Source organism: Nelumbo nucifera, chromosome 3 (genome assembly GCF_055504915.1).
Source record: "Nelumbo nucifera cultivar China Antique chromosome 3, China Antique-T2T, whole genome shotgun sequence".
NCBI lineage: Eukaryota > Viridiplantae > Streptophyta > Magnoliopsida > Proteales > Nelumbonaceae > Nelumbo > Nelumbo nucifera.
The window spans coordinates 31,641,222-31,660,381 of record NC_142651.1 but is presented as its reverse complement, the minus strand read 5'-3'; the positions used below and the strand labels follow the sequence as shown (position 1 = coordinate 31,660,381).

The window sequence follows — 19,160 nt, the reverse complement described above, 5'->3', positions numbered from 1 at the left end:
ATAATACACACAATTGAAGCAGGAACTTCCCTATACTTGATTTAAATGAAATTATAATGAGTTAAATGGTTGTACTTGATATTTACCAAAAAAATAAGGTTATACTTGATTTTAAATGACTTTGAGGTTTAGGGTTACATTTTTAAATGGTTGGAGCGGCATGACCCAAAGGTAACCCAATCCAAATGATACGTTTACTTTTTCTCCAAGTAGGATCTCTGACTCATAACAGAGACCAAAACAATATTTTCAAACTGTCATTGACCCAGATGGTTTGACCATTTGGCCTGGGAACTGTCTAGGCAACTGGTTGTCTCACCCTTAACCCGGTCCTTGGCTAAAAACTGTTAAATTGTCAGTGACCCATTGACTGGGCAAATCATTGACTCGAATATTTCAGTTTAACATATGCTCGAAATTTTGATTAACAATAAGGGGCATATTTTAAAAATTTGATGAATAGTTAAGGCTAAAAGGGTCTTTTTACTCAATTTAATGAGATGAAAAATCAATTTACGAAATCGTGAGTTTTCTCAATGTATCCATGTCTTAACTTTTCCGCCATATCTATGCATATAGAAAGTGTATCCCAATACATCAAAATTGCCTTTCCCAACCTCGTTTGACATTAAGAGTAAATGGTAATGGTTATCTTTTTTTTTTTTTTTGGTAAATTTTCAATAAGAGGTACAAAGCATAAAGATCCATCTACAAGCATATATCATGTGAACACCATCCACACAATGTTTCTTTAAGACATGAAAGCCGCAATAGAGGCTACAAATCCATGAATGGCCAAGCAATAGTTTTATGTGACATGAACCAGAAACTGGTAAATGATACATCGAAGGAAGCACAAGTTCTAACATACAATCAAACCCCAAGAGTCGCTGAAGTACAAGGACAATTTATAGAGAGATCAAGGGTCAGGGTACAAATCCAAGATCCCTGAAGTACTCATGCTCGAGTGCATTCCGTGCAGTAATTCTTTTACGTGGGTCCAAGCAGAGCATTTTCTGGTGGGACAGTTTTACAGATACGCATGAGAAAATGCCCCTTAATGTGTACGTCTTACTATTTATTTACTTTAACATCAAAGTACGATAATAAAAAAAGGCCATTACCCAATGGGGTTGCCCCATTACAACCTAGGTGATCAGGATTCAAATCTTGGAAACAGCCTCTTTGTATGTGCAGTGATAATGCTGCATACATGGCGGGAGTCTTATGCACTAGGCTGCCCTTCTCTTCTTCCATTACCCAATGGGGTGTGAGAGGTGGGAGGGGTAGACTAGAAATGGACCTAACCTTGGCACTTTATGAACACATAAAGCGCTGATTTGGGGGCTTAACAGACCAGGACAGAAGCACCAAAATTCTAGATGTCATATAATAAAATACCCATGGTGTTTCACCAGCCTGTGGGTGAATCTAGTAGAAAAGGGAAGGTTGAAGCCACAGGTGACCCAAATGCACCCTCTATGTGTGGGGTTATGAAGACAACAGTAATGCATGTGCAACTCCTTCAGATATAATTTTAATGGGCCCTGAATTAGTGTTTTTTTTTTTTTTTCCAATTATGTGTGAATCCAATACTTACAGAAAGAAGGTCAACTCCAGCTGGTTGAAGATTTGGGACCAAGGTTGCAATATCCTGCAGCAGAGGAGCCAAAGCTTAAATCTCCTAATGCATATACTTCGGCAAAAAGGTCAAACGTCCAACATAACTATATCAAAACCCTAATCACCTTAGGAGGCCACTTGGGAAAGGCAGACTTGAAGTCTGGTAACGAGGTAACCCCAGCCCAAGTTTCTTCATTTGGGGTACCCAAAAATCTTCATTATGAGAGCATGTGTAAACAAGAATACAAAAAAGGAAGATAATAAGAACCCAGAATATCATAAAGTGAGTAAATAGTACCATCTTCAGTATGGGTCCACAGGATCATAACATAGGTTTCAAGCCCCTTTAACTCACCAGAATTCTCACTATTCAGAAGGTAAAGACCAACCATTGGATTAATCCCACCTAAGATATTGTATATGCTCCAAATCAGAACAATCAGATGATTCTCAACTATCTGATTCAGACATCATTTTGGAGCCTTCATAATCAAAATGACAAATAAATAAATAGTTTGGATGATCCTCAAGTTGATTTATGACTCTTTTCGGTGGTGCCCAACAAGCTGTGGGTCCCAATCCTCTGAATGTGAGACAAATAGAAAATTATAGGGGCTCTGACCTAGCCTTGGGGTTTGTAGCTTCAGACACAAGATATTGCACACCTGAAAATCTTGAATAGTTCATCAATCTCAGAGTCTCCGGGGAATAATGGCCGCTGGTTCACCATCTCAGCAAATATACAACCAACTGACCACACATCAACAGGAGTAGAGTAATGGCGAGACCCAAGGAGGATCTCTGGTGCCCTATACCACAGTGTTACAACCTGAAAAGAAAATTACCGAGGGAATAAGAGCCACAGCCAAAAGAAATTATAATTGAGCTTATCTTATCTATTAGATCTACTGCAGGCATGTAGATTTTGGAGGTCTGCCTTAAGGTGAGGTACTAAGAAAACTCGTGGAGTCATACAAGAGTCACACACACTTGAGGCATATGCCTCATGCTCTTACGTTTTAAGATAATGTTTTATAATAGGGTATTATAAATAGAAGTGGGGAACCATTAGGTCGTGTTTCTCATTACATATCAATGTAATAGAAAGAAGAGAATCCCTCCAAACTTGTTTATTATAATATTTATAGTAAGATACTATAAATAGAAGTGTGGGCACCACTGCTTTGATTACTTTAAATGCTTTACATCCATTTGAACATGAGACAATGCATTTTTTATGTAAATATGATGCACTTCATGTGAATTGTAAATTCTGATACCATGTGATCTACCTGAATATATTGTTAGAACAATAAGAAAAAGAAAGAAAACTAAGGATGTAAAGTTGGTCAAGAGAAGAGAAGAAATTAAGAAGAGAGAAGGGTTTCAGTAGGGGGAAGTCGAACTAAACTCCCATACCGTCGATCCATGTTTTATTTAGCTTCTAATCAATAACCAAAATTACAACTATACCCCTGACTAGTAACACATTATAGAGAGAGACTAAAAACAATGATCAAAAGGCAATATTACCCCTGCCAACTAGACTTTAACAAGAGCCAAATTTAGTCATTGTACAGGCATTTAGATGGCTCTTCATACGAATCTCTTCTTCAAAGCAGCTGAACCAAAGTTAAGCCCTCTCAAACAGGCCCTAATAATCCCCCTTTTATTTTATTTTTTCTAGATTACACAGTAAAAGTCCAAGAAACAAAATTTGAATCAAAATAAATCTCAGAACAACTTGCATAGCTGGGGAAAAAACCAATTAGAAGATTTGCAATCATAAAGAACAATAATAAATCAGCTACTACTGAAGAGAAACATCGAAAGTTTGGATGCAATATTGCAAAAACCAGTGAAATAGGTAGCTCAAGTTGATACCTCATGAGTAAATGTCCTCACAGGAATACCAAATGCCCTGGCTAATCCAAAGTCTGCAAGCTTCAAAGCATTGGTACGGCGATCTATAAGCAAATTCTGAGGTTTTAAATCTCGATGTAATACTCTATGGGAATGACAATAAGCAATTCCACGAAGAATCTGATACAGAAACATCTGCAAGAGAGGAGGAAACCCATCCCATGTAGTTTAATTGCAGCTTTAGCCTTGTATCACCATAGGTACATTATAATGAAATGCAACACATACATGCTATTGCCAGAATAGCCAATATACTGTACAACATCCTAGAATTTTATTGACAAATATGACCTTGTTACAAACATGGTTACAGAATCTTCAAGTGTGGCAGCTAAACTCTGAAGCAAGTCTGAAGAGCATTATATTTGTCTTTTAATATAGAAGAATGCATGAATATCTATGGGGTGGAAGCATCTCACGCACTTTTATTAAACGTGGATCCTTGGCAAGATCTGGACAAGAATCCATGTGCTTCTTCAAGTCCAAGTCAAGATACTCAAAAACAAGATATAAGCGTTTCTCACTGTGCACTACATCCTGCAACCTGTTAGACAGAACCAATTGACAAATTATTTACAAGAAAAACCATAAAACAGATGAAAATGCAAATACAAGAAATTAATTAAATTAGAGAAACTCTCCATACAGGCATATTTGCCACGAGAATTTAGTATTGAATTTGAGAAGTCACAAGTTGAACAGGGGGGTTTTGCAGTAGTCTGTTAAATAGCAACTAAGTGGGATTCTCCTAAAAGATTGATGAGGAATCTCTTGTCAAATAGTTCAGCAATAATTAATTAAATAAAAAAATCTGGTGTTGAAAAAGATAAAATAGCAAAGAGAGAAGAATAAGAGAAAAAAGGAAGAGACAATCGGATCATGAGATTCACAATGAGTACACCATAGTTTCTCCTTATCAGCCTCTTCAGTCCTCTTAGATTTGTCACCCTGCTTAAGATCACCCTTTGCATCCAAGGCCACCTGCTCCCCCTCAGTAAGGTTCATGGCCTGGCTCCTAGTCTCCTCTGACTGAATCAATGCATACAGCTCTTGTAGACTAGGCAACTCCTTGCTCCCAACATTTGTACTCTGATTGGTTCATAGATTGGATTAAGACTGACTAGAAAGGCAAGCATCCTCTACCAATGAGAATAACTTTTTACAATTCATAGCACCCTTTATATCCCTCAGGCAGTGGTTGGTGATAATCCAGCTCATTCCACATTGAAGTAAGAGTGGAGTAATAGTCCAAGAGACACTTAACACCCTGCTAATATGCAGCCAACTCCACCTGCAACTGGTATAGTCTAGCATAATGTCTTTGTTCTGAGCAAGTAGCTTTAGCCTAATCCCACACCTTGACAGTGTCACCCCACATAAAGTTCTTCCTGATTGAAGGAGTGGATGACAGCAGCCAAGACAATACCATACGGTTTTTTTGGTCCCACTTATCATGGATATGACCCTTCTCCTTTGGTTCTATAATAATCCCTATCAAATAGCCAGTCTTCCCCCTATCACCAATAAAGAGTTTGACACCCTTTGCCCAGTCTAGATAGTTTAAACCATCTAGGGGTGCAATGGGAATGGGTACAAACAAGTTATCAACCTGGTTTGGTATTCCGTATTGAGATCCTATAATTGAGGATGAAGCTGAATCCTCCCTAGCCATCCGAATGATTCAAGAATTAACACAACTAGTTCACATAGAACTTTTATCAAACACCTGAGCCACAAATGCCCCAACGGAAACTTGAAAGGTGCTATTAACTACTAGTTTGAAGCCACCAACAATGCACAGTAACAGAACACTATAATGAGACACTTCTTAGGCTGTTAAAAGAGCAAAGAGTTTCGCCTTTAGATACCTGAGAACACCACTAGGGTTAATCACAATTGTAGCACATAGAAACCCTCCTCAACTGAGCTTGTAGGACATCCCAACACTTTAACGGAAAGCCTAAACACACAGGTACACACACCTGCATATGAAAGAAAAACTGGATAGAGATACCAATCAAATCTCTTCACATCACCACTTTATGTTCAGTGACAAATCTTCCTGGTACAACAACCAAGAAGAAGAAAAAGGAGTGAAAGAGTGCTGAAACTACTCTTGATCAGTCCAGAAATCAAACGGACCACTTTCTCTATAGTTTTCGAGGTGCCAAGGCGAGGCTAGGCGACAGGGGGGGCACCTTGTCACCTAGGTGCCCGCCTAGGCGATGGATTTTTTTTTATGTTGAAAATTTAGATCCTAGGGTAGTTCCCTAGGTACCATAACCATATTTCCTTAATAATTATTCATAATTTTCATAAGTATAAAGTTCATATTAAAGTATAGAAAATCAACATATTCATGAGAAGAAAAAGAAGAAGAAAAAAAAAATATATATATATATATAGGGGCTGAACCCTTATTTTTGTTATAGGAAAATAAGAAAAGAAAAAGTATTGGTAGTAGTAGTAGTAGAACATATGGAAGAAGAAAATGTGCTGATTAGATAAAATTTTAAGTTCTTCCTTACTCATTAGTTCAGGTTTTGAAGTTTTTGAGGGTTCAATACAGCATTTAGCGATGTTTGTGTTGATTAAACCCTAATAAATAAGAAAAAATAAAAAAAAAATAGTATATAAAACCACAAAATGATTAGTTTAGTTTAATAACGTCTATTTTATAATTATAATCTCAAAAAAGAATAAACAAAAAAGTATTTTATAGTAGGAATTAAAAAAACTGCTTGAAGATTAGGCAAGGTGAACCTCAAAGGGTGCCTTGTCGCCTAGGCATCATCTTGACAACATAGTCTCTATGAGTTTGTCAATCTGAAAGTTTCTTTTTTGAACCTAGTGGCTGAGTTTGGGGCACCAGACCTCGTACCAAGCCCCTTGAGGCAAGCCCAAACAAGTCCATGTATGTGTTTGGTTCCGTTTACGTTTTTTCATTCAACGTTTGTACTTTATTTGCTTGCAAAACCGAGAAAGGTAATAATTACAACCGTTTATGACAACTAGGCACCACTAGGCTCCACATCAGCGTAAGAGTGAAAAAACGCCTAACAATTTGTGGAAGCTTTAAAAAATAACTTCCCCAAACGGTAGGTGTGCACAAAAACCAAAGTCCACTTTTGCCATTCCTGATGCGTACGGAAGAGAAAGAGAGGGGAAATGGTGAAGTGGCGCCTATGTGGCAACATTTATTGAATAAACGCCCACAGAACCAAACACCCTGCATGTTAGCCCGCTTTGCTCACTCACCAAAGATCCGAAGACTAGGGGTGAGCAAAAAAACCAAAAAACCGACCAAAACTGAATTGAAAATTCGGCTAACCAAACCAGTCAGTTCAGCTTCATTCAGTATTTAAAAAAACGAAGGTACCAGTTTGGTTTTGGTTAACCAAAATAGAAAACAAGCAGTTAACCGAACCGAATGGTATACATATATTTATAATATATAATATATTATATAAAATATAATATTATATATATTTCTAGTATTTTATTATATATTTTTATATTTTTATATTTTTATATAATAAATATTGTAAATAATAAAAAACCAAAAATCCAACGAATTGAACAGGCGGCTAATCAAACAGGTTAACCGATCGGCTTCGGTTCGGTTTCAGTTACCGGTTTTCCAAAATTAGCCCACTGTTCAGTTAACCGAACCATGAGCACCCCTACCGAGGACCCCCTATTCTCTAATGTTGTTCATTCAATCATCCTAATAAAGTATCTTTTTTTTTATAATTCTAATAAAGTATCTTCTTAAAAGGCAATGTATAAAATCCTTTTTGTGTGTGTGTGTAGGGATTAAGAATTTAAGACCCTAAAATGGACTTGTTTGGGCTTGAATATGTTTTATATGTTTGATTTTATTTTTAAATTTTCATTTGAATATGTTTTACATGTTATGTTTATGTAAATTTTTAGATATTAAGTTTTTTAAAACATAAGTTTATAATTTTAATTAATGTTATGTTTAATATTTTAATATTTTAATTTTTTTTTTGCATTTTTGCACCTTGCTTTGGAAAGGCATGTGCCTTGCCTTGTGCCTTGAGCGCAAATTGCCCCTTATGCTTTTGTTGCACTTTGTACTTTTAAAGCAATGGAGAGAAGAGATCAGTTCATAGGATCAGAAATTTTGCCCTGATACCATGTTTCTTTTGAGTTGGAAATCTTGGGAGAAGAGAAAGAGAGAGGAGAAGAGAGAAAAAGGATTAGTTACATCATAACGATATCTATTTGCTATCCCATCTGTATCAAGATTGAAGACACAACATTATCTTGCCAATAAGGGATTTGCTACCTCATGAAAAGACGTAGTTTTTTTTGTCTGTAGTGTTTTCTCAGAAAAAGACAACAAGTGAGAAAGGTTAGAATAAACCAAAACAAATCCTTTCAATCTCCTTTTATGCCTTGATAATAAAAAAGTACCATGAAAATAAAAAATAAAAAATAAAAACAAGAACAATGAATCTCCAACCTCCAAGAATGGCTTTGATAACCCTTCTTGACATAATGGCTTAGCAAATCTGTTTCACGCATCTTCATATAAGAAGGAAATTCTAAGTTATTTTTCAATATAATTATGTCAGTGATGAGATACAGAAAGCAATAAATAAACATGCAGCAAATGAAATTATGAAAATTGAGAAAGTAATGACTTTCAGCATCACATGCCAACAGTGATTTTTTTATCAGCGACAAAGAAATTTCAATTTTATTAATATGAATAAATGACATGTTTATTAGCCCCTTAATAAAGTGGCATGAGATTGTAGAAGAACCTGACTATGTTTCCATGTTGCATCTCTTTCAAGAGGGAGATTTCTCTTATTGCAGTGCTTGGAACTCCTTCATCTTCCTGTTCTAAACGGATCTTTTTAAGAGCTATAGTCTCATTTGTCAAACGGTCACGAGCCTTATAAACCACCCCATAAGTCCCTTCTCCAATTTTCTCAACTTTCTCATACTGCCATACTTGCCACATTTCAACTCAAAGGTAAACGAGAAACAAATGAATGAGAAACTACAGGACCAAGATTGATTACCTGGTCCATTAACCCCAGATAAGAAATCCTCACTGCAGAGGGAAGAATCTGAAAACAAGTATTCAAAAGGAAAAAAATACAAACAATGTCAAACATGCTTCCAATTAATGATGTTAGGTAAATACAGAATCACCTTAGGTTGCATTTAGAGTAAATTCCTGCCAATTTTCATTTGGGGAATGAACATGGTGTGCTTGGCAGAAACTTCTCAGAATCCCCATTCTAACACAACCAGAATAGCTTTTGGTAAGTAGAATGAAAATCGTGGGTAATTTCTATACTCTTATATATTCAAAATTCACCAAATAGCATACATGCAAGTATAAGAAATATGCAAAAGACGATTAAGGAATCATTGTAGTCTTGGATTTTATTTTCATCGATCTATTACACAGTTAAAATCCACTACAATTGTCTTGTATTACACTGAGCCCCCACCCTGGATAAAGGTGGGTTTTGTCAGGTTGACAGCCCAAATAAAAATCATTAGCAAATCCAATATGAATATGCTTTTTCTAATTCATAATTGAAGAAGACTTACTAATGTTGTCAGAAAAGTACAGTATGAATATACAAGGTGTATACACTAATATAGTGTACAGGGAATATCTTGGAGCCAGTCCATACTGCTCCCCCTTAGTCCATTCAGAATCCCATCCTTGCAACTTGCAAGGCTATTTGCTGGACTCTCAATTCAAAGGATAGCCATCCCACACCAAGGTCCATCTGCTAACTCCTTCACAAGCCACTGAGCCAGCAAGTGAGATGGCAGATCTTGGTATCCAAACCAAGTTTGCACCCAGACCAAGTGCCTAATGCCTTGCTTCCATGATCTGATAATTGAATCTCTAAGGTTCTTCCATTTAACCTTTTAACCAGAGGATTATAGTATTTGAATCCCTTTCAACTATTAGCTCCCTGAAGCCAATGAAGCAGCCAATTGCAAACCTTGAAGCATAGCTTGTATTGGAGTTACCAAAATCTAATGGTCCAGAAAAAGCTACTTTGATGTCCACAGTTATGATCTCTGAAAACACCACCTATACCCAAGCTTCCAGGATCCCATGGCTGTGGCCATCAAAATTCAGTATGATTCTATCTAGTAGAAGGGGAATCCATGCCATATTCAAGCTTACTCTTAAGATGAGGCTGTCATTGCTCTGGCTGACCAGATGGTTTAGATGGAAAACTAGTGAACCGGTTCCGGTTTCATGAAACTGCTCAGGTCATTAAATAATTTAAATTCCAAAACATATGTGACAAGACTTGAACCCATGACCTCTTATTTTCAAGTATTGTTTAATTATCATTAATCCACTTCTTTATTTGTGTTAATTAATGACTCTTTATTGTATATATTACTTTATTACACACGTATTTTAAAGAAAATGTGAATTAAGAGGTTTGAACCATGGCCATTTGCTTTAAAAATTAAGGAACTTGCCATCCATCCACCATATTTAAGTATAATAAAAGTTGTAAAATATTTTATATATAGTATTTAATTATCATTAATCCACTTCTTTATTTGTGTTAATTAATGACTCTTTATTGTATATATTACTTTATTACACATGTATTTTAAAGAAAATGTGAATTAAGAGGTTTGAACCATGGCCATTTGCTTTAAAAATTAAGGAACTTGCCATCCATCCACCATATTTAAGTATAATAAAAGTTGTAAAATATTTTATATATAGTATTTATATGACTCGTAGTATATATACGTATATGCCACGCACGGTTCGACCTCTGGTTTGACCCCGGTTGAACCTTTGACCCATGAACCTCTCCCTTTTTTGGTTCTATGCTCGATCTAGTTCTCTAAACATTGGTAGGTAGAATGTGGTTGCATAGCTTGCTTTTATAGACAAAGCACATGTTATGTGATAATACCAGTGATTTAAAAGGCATGCCTAGGCACACAAGCGAGGCGCATTTCAGGGTAGGCGCCTCGCCTAGGTCCTGGGCGCAGCCCTTTCAAAAGGTGCACGCCTAGTGTGCCTAGGCGTGTGCCTTTTGAAACCTTGACACTTTATTGCTTTTTTGTGTCTAGCGGTTGGGCCCGTGCCACACCCCTCAAGGCAAGCCTAAACAAGTCCATGTTAGGTAATGTTGTTCATTCATTCATTCATCCTAATAAAATTTCTTAAAAAGCAATAAAAACTATAAAATCATTATTTTTATGTGAGAACTAAGAATTTACGACCTAATGTGGACTTGTTTGGGCTTGCCTCGAGGGTCGTGACACAAAGGGGGCTCATAGAATCAGGGATGTAATATGTTTTACATCACATTAGCTACTTGAAGTAATGCAATTGAGAAAAAAAAAAGAGATTGTGGGTTTTATATGCTTGAAAATGTTTTATATATTTGATTTTATTTTTAAATTCTCATTTGAATATTCTTTACATGTTATATTTATGTATTTTAATATTAGATAATAGGTTTTTTAAAATATTTATTTTAAAACTTAAGTTTATATTTTTATTAATATTATGTTTAATAATTTTTTTGCATTTTTTGAAAATTTTGGCATTTTTTTGACAATTTTGATTTTTTAGCTTTCCTTTTTATTTTTTACACCTTTCTTAAAAAGGCACACGCCTCACCTTGCGCCTCAAGTGCAAATTGACCCCTGCTCTTTGCACTTTTAAAACACTATATAATACCAAATTTGGGCTTCTCTCCTAGAAGGCCAAAGTATTGTCTTCAAATGGATTACTTTCCAACAACAAAACCTAATTTTAGGAAGGCTAGGGTCTGACCAAATGGCTTTGATCAGTGTTGCATGGACTCTCTTAAATGGATGTTGTGTCAAGTCATCCAAGTCCAACACTCCACAAATTCTTGAGGGCACTTCTACATAACATATCATTTTTATCTACAAGCTTATTTGTCATAAATGAATAGCTATTCTACAAGATCAATTGAATTTTTGTATCAAACACGACTTAGTAACAAAGACAACATTTTCTATAGATATATAATGTTACAAATTAAAAATATAAATTATTTTAATAGTGTATGCTTTTCCTTAAATATGTTCACAAATCCATGTTTTCTCATCTTGCCTAGTCAAACTTTTGGAGATGCATCAGATTACAATTCCAATGCCCGTTTTCATCTTGGTTTAAAATGTCCCTAAATTTCCTAATATTTTCATGGCATATTTCCATTTCCATGGCAGTGACACAAAATTTTACTGGAACTGACATATTCCCAAGTGAACACTAGCAGTACTATATGGAGTACAAAAGATGGTTTCCACGACATATTTCCATTTCCATGGGTAATGACACAAAACTTTATTGGAATCGACAAATTCCCCAATGAACATTATTGGCACTATGCAAAGTACAAGAGATAGTATTATAACATAAGTTGGTAACAATATTGTAGATATGTGGATTCTATCATCTGGTTTTGAATCTTAAGGTTTACAGAACAATTTCAAAACATCTTTTTTTCTTCTACCTATAACCTTAGTTTCTTAGATTTGTTTAATGATTTGGAACAAGATAATAATTTAAAAGGGTGTATCATTGCTTCTTTTTTCATTTCATAAAATATCATTCTATGTTTTTGCATATTTTACAATATTTCCACCATGTCTATAATTTTCACATTATTTCTATACGATATTTCTGACATGTTTCCTCTATTTGGATAATCGACATTTTAAACCTTAGTTTCCATGCAATACTGGCTTTGATAGGAAAGATGGAAGGGGATGGTCAAGAAGAGTTAAAGCCTTGATGACAGAAGCACAAGAAAATTTACCAAGATGGTCCGTACTAAAAAATCCTCATATGGAGTCATTAGGGTTAAAACACACACCATCCAAACACAGAAGCAAAGAGATAGCCCCAGAGAGTTTTTGTAAGAGGAAAGGGTATACAATCTTAGAAATGAGTGCATTGAAGCAGATTCCCCCCACCAGAGGTCCTCACAATTTTTTTTTTTTTGATCAATAACAGAAATCAATTTATTAAAAAGGTCCTCACAAATTCTCAAGAAGAGAGTGATCAGTTCCGAGGGATTGCAAGGTAGCTCTCGTTACTAGTTCCACATCCTACCCATTAGCGTGAGCACCAATGGATACTTTTGATAACTGAGTGCCACAACTTATTACAATCAATTGGAAATCTCCATAGCCACTTGTGAGTGGTTCTACAATGATATGATAAGGATCTCTAGAAGAAAATGTGGTTCTTTTTTTTTGATAAGTAAGAAAATGTAGCTCCTTCTTTATTGTAAACTATAGGTTTTAGTAAAAATCACATGAATGAAATTACACTATTACTGCATGCAGAACAACCCTACTATGTTATAGAAAAATTATAAAGCCCAAAGCAGCTCAGTCCTGTACATCTACGATTCTTCTAGCCCATCTGAATCTAATTTCCATTTCTTTTGATAGGTTCCACACCTCTCGCATAGTTGTTCTATGATTCCATACTACCAAACTCTCCATTCCCATACAATTTACAACTAGATTAGAGCCACCTTCCACCTCAAAATCTAAAGAAAATGTGGATCCTGATAGAAAAAAAAAAAAAAGAAATGGCAGAATTCATGTAGCCCATCTCAAATAACTGGGCTTAAGGCTCAATTTAGTTGAGCGTATCCACAACAGAACTTCATATAAGTCCACTTGTTGAAATTATATGGCAATCACAAATTGAAGAAGCATATGTTTGTGTCTCATTCAACAAGGTAAGATAATATACATTTTGTTGAGGTAACATCATATAAAGTAAAGCATTTTCTGTTGTGTTATTCGAGCAATCCACATAAAAATGATACAGGAACAAATTGAATGTTTGAATGTTATCCAATCATGTATTGTGTATTAAAGAAATCCAGAACCTAACAGCAGATTCTCCCTTCCAATTCGAAAAAAATACGAAGCCCAGTTTTAATACAAAATGCATCACGGAGATCTTTAAAAGCAAAGAATCAATGCTGAATAAATGGAAACTATAACAGAAATAGAGAGGTGAGAGAGGGAGAGAAATCGGAAGAGCAGAGAAAGAACGTGTGATAGGGGGACCAAAAGCAAGATAGAGAGATCGAGAGAAAGTACCTGGTTGACTGGTTCTATTTAGGGTTCGAGAGAGGCTTCACTTCTACAAGAGTATCAGTTTCAAACCTGGCTCAAGTCGACTCAGAAGTCAGAACCCGCACGGCCTTGCTCGAAGTAGGGCCCGCCCAGCCCGATCCAGGGCTGAACAGAGCTAAATTTTAGGGCCCAAATTGAGTTTGGCTCATTTCCTGACAGAACCATTCCCAGACCAAGGACCCGAGGGACGAGGCAGCGAGGCTTGATAAAACTCCACTTTTTTTAGGGTTATTTACTAAAGCACCTCCTATGATTTCAAGAATTTACTAAAACTTATATTATAGTTTGTCTTTTACTAAAACATCCTTATAGTTTGTCTTTTATTAAAACATCCTTATAGTTTGCAATCAATTTATTAATCAACCTTCCATTGGATGAAAGTTGAAAATGATAATATTAACACTAAAATCCGTTCAAATTAATTCCATTTTTGCCCCTATTAAACATGGACAAGCACTATATCTTTCTCAATTTGATCAATTTTGTTTTCTATACAAAAAAAAATGTTAGGGGTACTTTTTGGAATAAACAACCATGATCCTTACCCTTGAATATTTTCCACTCAGTTTAGGGGGACTTCTGAAATAAACAATCATGGGTCCATGCCCTTAAACATTTTCCACCTAGTTTAGGTGATCATGTTACTATTTTCATAATGAAAGATCGATTAAGTAAATAGGTTATAAACTATAAGGGGTGTTTTAGTAAAATACAAACTATAGGGTATGTTTAAGTAAATGTGTGAAACTATAAGGGGTGTTCTAGTAAATGACCATTTTTATTAGTGTTAAGATAATTGCACTAGGCATAACCTGAAAAAGGAAGAGGTTTACAGGTTAGAGGTTCAACGAACCATGAGGACATAATGTCAATACATAATAATATTAATTATATACATATATTAAAAATATATAACATATTTTTTAATTATAGTTTCAATTAAAAATTAAGTTTTGAAGCCAAAAAAGACGTTTTTTTGGCAAAAACAGTGGTGGAAGGTGCCTTTGGAAGTTTGCATTTATGTTTCAAAAGAGATTCAAAAAATTGGCCAATTTACAAAAATCGGGACCCATTCATTGGTTTTTCAGTTTGACCAATCAGGTCAACAATTTTAAGTAGTTTTTTTTTTGTGACTTTTTATTTTAGGGATATGACTAAGCTGGCCAGGTGCATGGGTCACAATTCATCTACTTCAATCGGTTGATCTGGTCCAATTTTTCTAAAACTGTGTTTTTCAATTCAAATTGCTTTGTTTAAAAAAAAAAAAAACATTGACTTAATTAACAACCAAATGAGCTTACTGGTTGAACCATCGAACCATTTCTTCTGTCAACAACATGGTGACTTGGTTAGTTGAACCATTTAACCATTTGACATGGTTGGGGTCATGTGTTAGACATTAATTCTCTTTTTTTTCCTAACTTTTGTATTCCATTTCCATCTTTAATAATAAAATATTTTTTTTATCACATTTGTCTTTTAATATGATGAACGTATAAATGTGCCCATATTTTTTTACAAAAATTATTTTAAAGTTTATTGAATATATATATTTTTAAAACTTATTATTATTTAAATATGACATCATAGGTTGACCAATTTGCCCCGAATGGTTAAACCACTAACCTACCACCCAAACATAGGTTGGTCTTAAATTTTGTATCTAATTTCTATCATTCATAAAATACTTATTATTTATCATTACTTATTTTTGTTTCACATTACAAATATATGTGCCCATTTTTTATTTTTTGTATTTATCTATTTTTAAATTTCTATTATTTAATTATGGCATAAATGGTTCACCTATTTTACCTAAATGGTTGAACTATTTACCTACCACCTAAAAAATGCTTTTAATTTTAGGTTAATTTTAAAAAAATTACATTTCTTTTTATACTACTAAAATTATTATACATTGGTTTGATTGCTAGAATGTAATGATGAGAAACAAAAATACTTAAATGTAAGATTCAATGAGAGAGAAATGAAGTTAACATCTTAAATATGGGATTTAATAAGAGGGCCCACCTATTTTTAAAATTTTATTATTTAATTGTGGCATCAAGGGCTCACCTATTCTACCCAAATGGTTGAACTACTTACCTACTACCTAAAAATGGTTTTATTTTAGGTGAATTTTTTAAAAAAAAACTTACATTTTTATACTATTAAAATTACTGTACATGGATTTGATTACTGGAATGTAATGATGAGAAATAAAATATCTTAAATATAAGATTCAATGAGAGAGAAATGAAGTTACTATCTTAAATATGATAATTAATAAGAAGAAATAGAATGAAATAAAAAGTAGTATTCAAATTACAATTTATGCATTCACAATAAAGAGAAAACCAAATTCAAAAAGAATGGTATTTTAGTTGAGGTATAAAATATCAACATACCCTAATGTATTGGAAGGGGGCGTATAAATACTCTGAACCTTGCACTTTTTTGTTTTTTAGTTTATTTTCAAGTTTTGAACCTTCAAGAAAAGTCAAGATGCCTTAAATGAGTTGTTCCCACTTTTTATAGTTGCATAAGAAAATATTACTTTGTACAATCACATGCACCATTGGTAGTTGTTTCTTTGAATGCCCTTGTACTATATTTATCATTAGTTATTGGTTTAATGATCACTTAGAGAAAATGACATTATTAATATATATATGCTATTTATATTACATTTTTGTAAACTTTTTATAAAATTTTTCTATAAAAATATGTATATATATGATGAAAATAGTTGAAAAAATAGTTTTATTTTTTGTTTTTCTTTACTTAAACTGTTATATTTTCTTTTTATTTTAATAATTTATTATTATTTTTTAAATTAAATTGGATGGTATCAAATTAGGATATCAAACATCCTTATCATATTCGAATCCGGATCAATATTTGTGAGATTCAATCGAATCTTGGGATCGGATTGGAATATACCCTGTTTTGAATCTAAGTCGATCCGTTTGCATCCCTAAAGAACATATTATTCTCAACCAATGGCAAACCTTTAGGTAGTTGTTTGTTTATGTTTTATAGTTAGGGGCATCCTTTTTCTGGATTTTGAAAGGGGGAAAGTCGATGGGATTTTGATTCTCATTGACCAAGAAACCCATGTTCATTTTTCAGATTTGTGTGGGGATCAGGGAAAGCTTATTTTCCAGGTACCCAACTCTTAGGTGGATAAATAGCTTTCCCACTTAGGGGAAAGTCACTAACACTTGAATGGGACAAAAATACCCCTTTTAATAATGAATTATTATGGCTAAAATGATCATTACTTTATTTAACTGGAAAACAAAAAAACATGGGTAAAGGCACTTACCTGGGTAAGTTTTTCCTGGGAAATACTTACTCATGTAAGTACATTTACCAAGGTAAATAACTTACCGAAAAGTGAAACAGGGCCTTATAGTTATGTATAGTATATATGTACGACTCAATGTTAGGGGCATTTTTGTCCTTTGCTTATGATGCCTAGTATAAATGATAAGAGGGGCTTTTGTTCACTCACTTTTTTGACCATGGATACTAGATATTCTTCTCTTTTGTCTCTTTTTCTCTCACACACTTTTCTACAAGATTAGTACTTACAAAATGGTATGGAGAACTAGATTTGATCATGGCACTTTGAGACTTTATTCCATTCTTATCCTCTTGGGATTTTTTTTCATTCGTGGGGCAAATAAATAGGAAAAATTTGGTCTTATCAAATCTACATCCTCTTTCTTTTAAATTATTTGTCCTGTAAAACCTAGGCATGTGCAAAATCTTTTCTCAGACCTGTATGGTGGTTTGAAACTTTGGATCACGTGAGCAATTTTATTTTTGGAAAGCTTTGGCTGTTTCGCAATTGATGTTTTGTTACAAGTGATGAGAATAAAAACCTTATTCATGTTTAAGGATCTCACTGGCTTAAGCTTTTAGATTGCTTGAGATGGTATCGACTATGGACTATCGACTATCGAACACCGGTGTTCGTGGACGCAAAATCCACTAGCGGTGGTCCGGTGGTAAGTGGTCAATATTCTTCTTTTTCTTCCTCGCATTATTCTTCCTCCTCTCCTTATTCCTCTTCTTCCAATCTTATTCTTCTTCCTCTTTTATGAGTTCACGCTTCCCGAATGCGAACTCTTTTATGCAAGCTCGGTTCCATTGCTGCATGTCCTTTCAATTTTATCAATGCTCTTATTAATCTCTCTCTCCCTAACGGCCTGATTAATGGTTGCATCTCTTTCTAGTAACCTTACTGGGATGAAAAAAATACAGGAAGAGGGATTTGTTTCCTCTGGTCTCTGATTTTTCCCTTTTGATTTTATTGCTTTAAAAGTAATTAGTGATAAACCTTTTGATTTTTACTCTGATCTCTGATTTCACAATTTATGTCTTCATTCTCTTGTATTGTCAAAAGCCTCTCTAAAAACCTTTTTCGTGAAAGCCAAAATGGTCTGAATCGTCTAATTGATTCTTAAAACAGTGTGTAGATGCTGGCAACATGAAAGCTTGTTTTACCCTTGCCGGTGGGATGTGGGATGTGAGATGTTTCTGGGTTAGGGCTTGGTGGAGGAGAGGAGGAAGAGGGAGTTTAAAGAAGATTGGAAGAAGAGGAAGGAGAGGAAGAAGAGGAAGGAGCAGAGGAAGAGTAATGGGAAGAAGAAGAAGAAGAAAGTAGATTCTCTGCTTACCGCTAGAGCGCCGCCGGTGGATTTCGCGTCCATGAATGCCGGTGTAAAGTGAGATTGCCGATGGGATGTGGGATATGGCCATCGGTTTCTGGGTCGACGGTTCGATCCTCCGGTTCAAATGGTCAGTCCGTTTTGACAAAAAAATAAAAAATAAAAATGACAAAAAACCGTTAAATGGGTCAACGGGTTGACAGTTTGACTGTCCGAGTCAATGGATTGTTGACTTTTTCAATGGTTTTTGACCAAAGACTAGGTTTAGAGTAAAACAGAACCGATTGCTTAGATGGTCCTCGGGCTGAACGATCTAACCGTCTAAGTCAACGATGGCTTAAAAACCATGGTTTTTGGGTTAGGGCTCGGTGGAGGAGAGGAGGAAGAGAGAGTTTGAATGAATTTAATGTATTTTTTATCCTTTTGTATCTGGTTCAACTGGATTCGTTGTTAATGGTAAAAACCTCGTTAAATAAAACCAAAATTCAAAATGCTATGTAGTAGCTTCTTATTGGTGGGTTCACGTGTCCAATACACCTATGAGTGCACATAGGTGCACAGTAAAGACCTACAGTTACCGTCACTCCTCTAAATGGTCTAAATTATCTAAAGTGGGCTAGCAAACCTGAGTTGAAGGTGACAGGACATGATAAATAAGACTAAAAGAAGTATCTGGTGATACTTGCTTCTTGTTCTCTATTAACCCTTCCCTTGGGAAGAATTTCATGTCGGTGAAAACGACCAAAGAGG

The 19,160-nt window shown here is 34.9% G+C and overlaps 1 protein-coding gene across 4 annotated transcripts; it reads right to left on the bottom strand.

Moving 5' to 3' along the window:
- Positions 1 to 719: 719 nt before the first annotated feature.
- On the bottom strand, positions 720 to 13,901 carry LOC104591163 (cell division control protein 2 homolog). Of its 4 annotated transcripts, XM_019196876.2 has the most exons (9): positions 13,696 to 13,898; positions 8,607 to 8,654; positions 8,343 to 8,527; positions 3,970 to 4,090; positions 3,508 to 3,681; positions 2,289 to 2,452; positions 1,749 to 1,836; positions 1,601 to 1,654; positions 720 to 1,016 (listed from the first exon to the last, which is right to left on the bottom strand). In XM_019196876.2, the coding sequence occupies exons 2-9, from the start codon at positions 8,613 to 8,615 to the stop codon at positions 927 to 929; spliced, it is 885 nt and encodes a 294-aa protein (XP_019052421.1). In that variant the 5' UTR covers positions 8,616 to 8,654; positions 13,696 to 13,898; the 3' UTR covers positions 720 to 926. The 4 variants fall into 4 exon arrangements, with proteins under 4 accessions (XP_019052421.1, XP_010248313.1, XP_088757598.1 ...); XM_010250011.3 differs by having other exon boundaries at positions 8,343 to 8,654; positions 13,696 to 13,901; XM_088901472.1 differs by lacking the exons at positions 1,749 to 1,836; positions 13,696 to 13,898 and adding an exon at positions 8,740 to 13,679.
- Between the last annotated feature and the right edge of the window lie 5,259 nt (positions 13,902 to 19,160).

Bases quoted from the DNA above. Each gene is read 5' to 3' on its own strand.
- LOC104591163 (XM_010250011.3), bottom strand. From the start codon at position 8,545: ATGTGGCAAGTATGGCAGTATGAGAAAGTTGAGAAAATTGGAGAAGGG. The intron at 3,682-3,969 runs GTGCGTGAGATG...CCTCTCTTGCAG, and splicing joins AGGATCCACGTTTAATAAAA to ATGTTTCTGTATCAGATTCT. The intron at 1,837-2,288 runs GTGTGCAATATC...CTCATAATGAAG, and splicing joins GAACTATTCAAGATTTTCAG to ATTTTTGGGTACCCCAAATG.